Source organism: Salmo trutta, chromosome 7 (assembly GCF_901001165.1).
Source record: "Salmo trutta chromosome 7, fSalTru1.1, whole genome shotgun sequence".
Classification (NCBI taxonomy): Eukaryota; Metazoa; Chordata; class Actinopteri; order Salmoniformes; family Salmonidae; genus Salmo; species Salmo trutta.
In genome coordinates, this window is record NC_042963.1 from 27,575,153 (window position 1) to 27,581,173 (window position 6,021).

A 6,021-nucleotide genomic window follows, 5' to 3' on the forward strand; every position below is an offset into this window, starting at 1 on the left:
CTTTACCAATACTAACAGTAAATGTGGAAAATGATATCTCTCTCTGTCTCTGTCTCTCTCTCTCTCTCTCTCTCACACACACACACACACACACGTTTGCTCGCGCGCACTCTCTTTCGCTCTCTCTCTCTTGCACTTTTCCGTAGAGTGTCGTTGGACCACTTATCTTGACCGCGAGCCCTCTCGGTCGGTTCAGACATGCGCGGGGAGTGGGCATGGAGAAGGGGGGAGGTAAGGGGCGGGTTTTGGTATATAATACTTCTCCCTGAGAACTTTTGCCTGTCGCCTGGTCTTTGGGACAGCCTCTCACTCAACATCTCTATAGCCCTCACCAACTGGGAAACTAACTCAACTGCAACCTCTCCAACCAAATAACGCTCAACGTTAGATTACTGCCAACAGACATGGAAACCCAGAAAAGACACGAACACCACTCAGTTTGCCACACCTGCCGGAGAACGGAAAACACAAGAATGAAGGTAATCTATGGAGACCCAACACTTCTTGCTCTTCTGCTTGTTTTATGCACGTAAAACAATCAATATGTCTACATTGCACAGGCATGCGTAATCGAATACGCTGGCTGGGACCACCTCTCTGGGTTTTTACCCTAGCTTGTTTTTTTGTTGTGTGTTTGCGCATTTGTGGTGAGAAGGGACAATTTGAGAACGCGGTGAAATAGAAATAACTTGACGAGTTAAGCATGTTGAAGGTGCAGACATTGAGATGGGTTGATTCTTGCATTTAGCTACCTTTCAGTCGGCTACAATACCGTCACTTTTTTTTAAGATCCTTACTCTGGGCACTGTTATGCCGAAACATGATCTTCTCCACTCGCATCTTGTTAGTGCGTCCCTTTGCTGAACTCGGGATAAAGAAGAGATACCTCAAAGACCGCTAGAGGGCGAGTCCTGCGGGTGATAGAGCTCAGTCTCCCCGTTACCAGAGGGCGAGCTAGGGGAAATATATGCTGAGTAAAGGGGATTGAGATAGTTGCGGATTGACTAGCCTGTCTTGCAACTTGTTGAGCCGGTTGTGTAAGAGTTCAGCAGAGATATGGTATCTTTTCCCAGAGAGTAAGCAACTCTTCGAGTTGTAACAAGGCGATCACTGATCACTGCGTAAAATACAGGTCAAATACAAAGTAGCACAGAATGAACATGTTTCATTGCGCCGGACTTTTAACTGTAAAAAAAAAAAAACTTTTGGTTTACGAATCCATATTGGGTACATTTCATGACGCCGTAGATTATTTGAGGGACGCGGTAGATTATTTGTGAGGGTCGATGCAAGATATTGATCAGAAGCTTATTATCTGTCGTTTGGGTTTTTGGATTCTGAAATGTATATTTAACTACATTTCTGAACAGCGGCTGTGGGGGGCACCGACGATTAGCCTACCAGTTTGTATCGTGTGCAGTGAACGTTTGATTTTTTAGATGTGTTATGTTCTCTCCTCAGGTCAAGATGATGTCTTCGTCAAATCGAGTGCTGGTCATTGCGCTGGCACTTACTCTGTACATCGTTGAAGTGGCCTCGGCAGAAACGCTATGTGGAGGAGAGCTGGTGGACGCGCTGCAGTTCGTCTGTGAAGATAGAGGATTCTATTTCAGTACGTTTCATTTACGCCCCGCTGTAACTTTCATTTAATAGTGTTTTCCCTTTTTCTTTTCTGCTGGCTTCCCAACCACATTGACTGTCTCTCACTCTCGTGTTCCTGTACTGAGAGCACATCTTTGTGTCTGTCACTGTGTGTGGTATGCGTGTGTTCGCTCGCTCTCTCCCTTTCTTTCACACACACACGCACACACACACACACACACACACACACACACACACACACACACACACACACACACACACACACACACACACACACACACACGCAACCAGCTGTGCTTCGCTGCGATGTGTCTGAAGACGAAAGCCTTTGCGATACTACTGAGTGGACGCGTTCTGTTGCTGTAGCCTACCTCAGATTGCATATGAAAGGGCGGCGAGCAGGGAAGGCACACACAACTCAATGCGACACAATGGGCCACTTGTTTACCACGCATTCCGTGGGGGAAAGTAATAGCACCCAAGAGGCATACCAGTCACCTCACCACGAATGTTCCCAGGACTATAGGCAACCACACTGCGTTTGATCTAGATTTGAAGGATTCAATTATTTCGGTTGAGGGAGGATTACTACTGTACTATTATTAATAGCCCTGTTATTGCTCTTCTAGTAGACTTCATCTAGACTATAGCATATAGTAAAAATGATGTGGTTGTTATCATTAGCTGACCTAAAATGAATCTTTACTATAACTTGTACATGTAGTTATCAGTATGTAGGACTGAGATGGTTCCTGTCCTCTCTTCCCCGTCTTCTCCTCTCCCCCCTGACACAGACAGCAAAAAACAAAAGGTGGACAATTTCACTTTTTAAATATTTGTAATCTCCCACCCATTGGCATTGACAAAAAATCTTTGTGCTGCTGCTTGCTAAGAGAGGTCATTATCCAATTTGGGCCAACATAGATGGGCTCCTCCTCTGGTTCACCTTTTCTTTTTCTCTCATGTTCCTCTCTTCCTGCAATCATGTTCCTCTCTTCCTGCAATCATGTTCCTCTCTTCCTGCAATCAAATACTGGTCTGCCTCTCCTGAGGTTTCTCCAACAATGTGTTGGGGGTGAAGAAGGACTTCAAACAAGGCCGTTATTGATCATGGATAGTACTCCCCTGTGCTACGTCTTACTTAACCCTCCAACTCTCCCTCTCTCTTCTCATACCCCCCCTTTCTGTCTCTCTTTTCTCATACCTTTCTCCCTCATATCTTCTCATTCACTCTTTTCCTTTCTGCCTCCCTTGCATGATCTACCTCTTTGCTGATAGATAATGCAAGGGACTCACACTCTCTTTGTCTTTAAGTGCATTCCTCTCCATTCTATTTCTTCCTCTCTTCTTCTGTTCCTCTCCCTCTATCTCTCTATCAGCGCCCTCCTTCCCATCTCCTGTCTTTCCCCAGCATTTCAGATGTACTGTATGTGGACTCCCCCTCCCCCTTCCCTCTGCTGAGTTGGCAAGGGATAAGGTCAAAGGAGAGTGTCCATGTTGTGTGTTTACTCACCCAAATAGTGAGGGTTTCAGATCTATGTGTCTCTTTGTCTGTATTTGGCTATGTGTGTCTCTGTTTCTCTCTTCTTGGCTGTGTGAGTATGTGCTTGGCTGTGTGTCTCTAGTCTCTGTGCTTGGTTATGTCTCTCTGTGCTTGGCTGTGTTTTGTCTGCATTCTCCAGTGTGTGAGGAGTATTTACTGCTGTATTTACCCTCTAAAGGACTTCTGGATGGCTTAATTAAATACCCTAACAAGATGACCACTTCCAAAAACAAACACACCAACAAACAAACATCAACTTTTGTCAGAGTTGGGCTCAGATGGCATTTTATCCTATGTTTGGTCAAAGTGAAGTAGGCCCATTGGATTTGTCAATTGGGGGGAAACATTATGGATTTGATGGATTTGGCCAAACTGCCAACGTTGCTATCTTGATTCACTTTCATTGTAATTTAATTACAAGTCTCTCCTCTCCTAATGATCTCACTCTCCCTTCCTCTCTCTTTCTGCAGGTAGGCCAACCAGCAGGTCTAACAGCAGACGCTCCCAGAACCGTGGTATCGTGGAGGAGTGTTGTTTCCGAAGCTGTGACCTCAACCTGTTGGAGCAGTACTGTGCCAAACCTGCCAAGTCAGAGAGGGACGTGTCGGCCACCTCTCTACAGATCATTCCCATGGTGCCCACACTCAAACAGGTACGGCCTGTATGGGAAAACCAGGAGACCAGCCCTACCTGTCCTCCTCTGTCCTTGACCTGTCTGTATGTGTCCCTATCTATCCCCATATCTCACTTGTCTCCGTTCCATCGCGTGTTGAACCCGCATACCCCCGTCTGTGGGAGTGGCGATAAAGCCGTTTGAGGGTTGTGTTATCTTGCGAAAATAGTCGGTGGTAAGCAAGTATCTCCTTCCGAGACTGCTGACCGAGGTGGAAAACACCAGGGCCCGAGAGTACATTTGGGTAGAGCGGATAAGGTTCAACTGCAGGTTGGACACAGCTGGTGAGGAAGTGAGCAGATTAGAAATTGTTGTTGTGAAACGTTACACCTGCCTGTTAGGGTCAGATCCATTCAGCCCCCTTCAAAACAACCCAAACAAAGAACATCAAGTTCCTTTTTTTCAACATTTGCAATGTGCCTCGATTAGTCATGGAACACTAGATGCTCCAAAACGTGCATACATTTGGCACCCTTCGCTGAAACAGCAATAGCTATCTAGCCCTGAGAAACAGTCACTGTGAATCAAGTCAAAAGCGTGCACACGAAAACTTCAAAAGAGAGCTGCAGGCTTTTTAACTCTGTGAACAACAACCTCAACTGTGGGCAGCATTCCAAAACTCTTAAATGTCTTCCTCTTCTCATCTCCTGTTCTTTACGACTACCCCCTCAGGGCTGGATAGATAGATATCCCTCCGTTTTGACTTTCAACTGCTGTTTAATGTCAACATCAGTTGGTTGTGAAATAAGGCGGCGATAGGACTATTTAGGACTGCTAATGACTGTTTAAGACCGTTTAGGACTATTTGACTGTTTAGGTATGTTAAAGACTAATGTTACATGTCTACTAGGTGTTGTGAATGCGAGGGGGATATGTTGGGACACATCCCCAGTCGTGTCTTGGCAGTGAAACGAGTTGACTGCTCTCTCTCTCTCGCCCAGATGTTTCCAGGCTGGGGAGTGAATGGGGAGATAAACTGCAATTGATGTGTGTGTGTGTCTAGGGAGAAAGAGACACTTTCACACAGAGTACTCTCAAAGTGGCATGACCCAAACAAGCCATTCAGGAGGAGTACTAGTTACGCATAAATTCTGCCCCCACCCACCCATTCTCTATCTCTCTCATATGCATGCGCACACACACACACACACACACACACACACACACACACACACACACACACACACACACACACACACACACACACACACACACACACACACACACACACACACAAACAACCCCCCTCCCCCTCTGCATGGGGAGTTCCCAGTCTCACTGTTTTAAGGAATTGGCCAGGGATAGTGTTTTTTCACCGGAATGTGTTTACTGCCGAGATAGGTGTGTGTTGGGGGGAGGGGTCATTTAGTGAACAATGAATGTGTGGTCACTCGAATGCATTGAGATAGTCTCCCGCATTCCCTCAGACATTATGATGAGGGGGCGGAGCCTAGCTCTTGTTGACAACTTTCTTTAGGGGTTGTCAGGGGAAAATAGCCATTGTAATCAGAATCAGCAGTGACCTTCAAAGGTACGGTGAGCTCCAAATGTACCGACTATTTTTTAAACTCTCTCTCCCTCTTTTTCCCAACTCCACAGGATGTCCCAAGAAAACATGTGACTGTGAAGTATTCCAAATATGAGGTGTGGCAGAGGAAGGCTGCTCAGCGGCTCCGGAGGGGCGTCCCGGCCATCCTCAGGGCCCGGAAGTTCCGGAGGCAGGCGGTGAAGATCAAGGCCCAAGAGCAGGCGATGTTCCACCGGCCTCTGATCACCCTGCCCAGCAAGCTCCCCCCAGTCCTGCCCCCCACGGACAACTACGTCAGCCACAATTGAGCCTCCTCACCAGCACCCCAACTCCCCCATCGAAAGCCCTTTGCACAGACAACGAGTTTGGAGGGAGATGAAGAAGAAAAAAAGACTAGGGGATTATAGCTTTGTCTCTGACGTCATTTCTGTGGCAAGTCCTCGTTTGACCTCTCCCCCCACCCAGCCCTCCTCAAATCCCGTCCGAGCCCACCAACCAACCCCCCTCCCGCCCATCTACAACTTTTTGACCCCAAACCTACCCTAGACCCCCTTACCCAGACACTCAAACATACGTTCACATTCTTCCTGTCCTGACTCTCACTCTTGCGCTCTCTCTTTCATTCACCGACACAAAAGACACCAACACAATCAATGAACAAAAAGTGAACTATTT

At 46.9% G+C, this 6,021-nt stretch overlaps 1 protein-coding gene across 1 annotated transcript in view; it reads left to right on the forward strand.

Annotated features, from left to right (window-relative positions):
* Nucleotides 1-273: 273 nt before the first annotated feature.
* The window catches only part of igf2b (insulin-like growth factor 2b), a 6,109-nt gene continuing 361 nt past the window's right edge, over nucleotides 274-6,021 (forward strand). Inside the window, exons 1-4 of the mRNA XM_029758491.1 lie at nucleotides 274-479; nucleotides 1,462-1,612; nucleotides 3,616-3,797; nucleotides 5,418-6,021. The exon at nucleotides 5,418-6,021 is cut by the window's right edge and continues 361 nt beyond it. Of these exons, the coding sequence (XP_029614351.1) occupies nucleotides 405-479; nucleotides 1,462-1,612; nucleotides 3,616-3,797; nucleotides 5,418-5,654 (645 nt within the window). The 5' untranslated portion in view covers nucleotides 274-404 and the 3' untranslated portion in view covers nucleotides 5,655-6,021. The remainder of the gene's footprint in view (nucleotides 480-1,461; nucleotides 1,613-3,615; nucleotides 3,798-5,417) is intronic.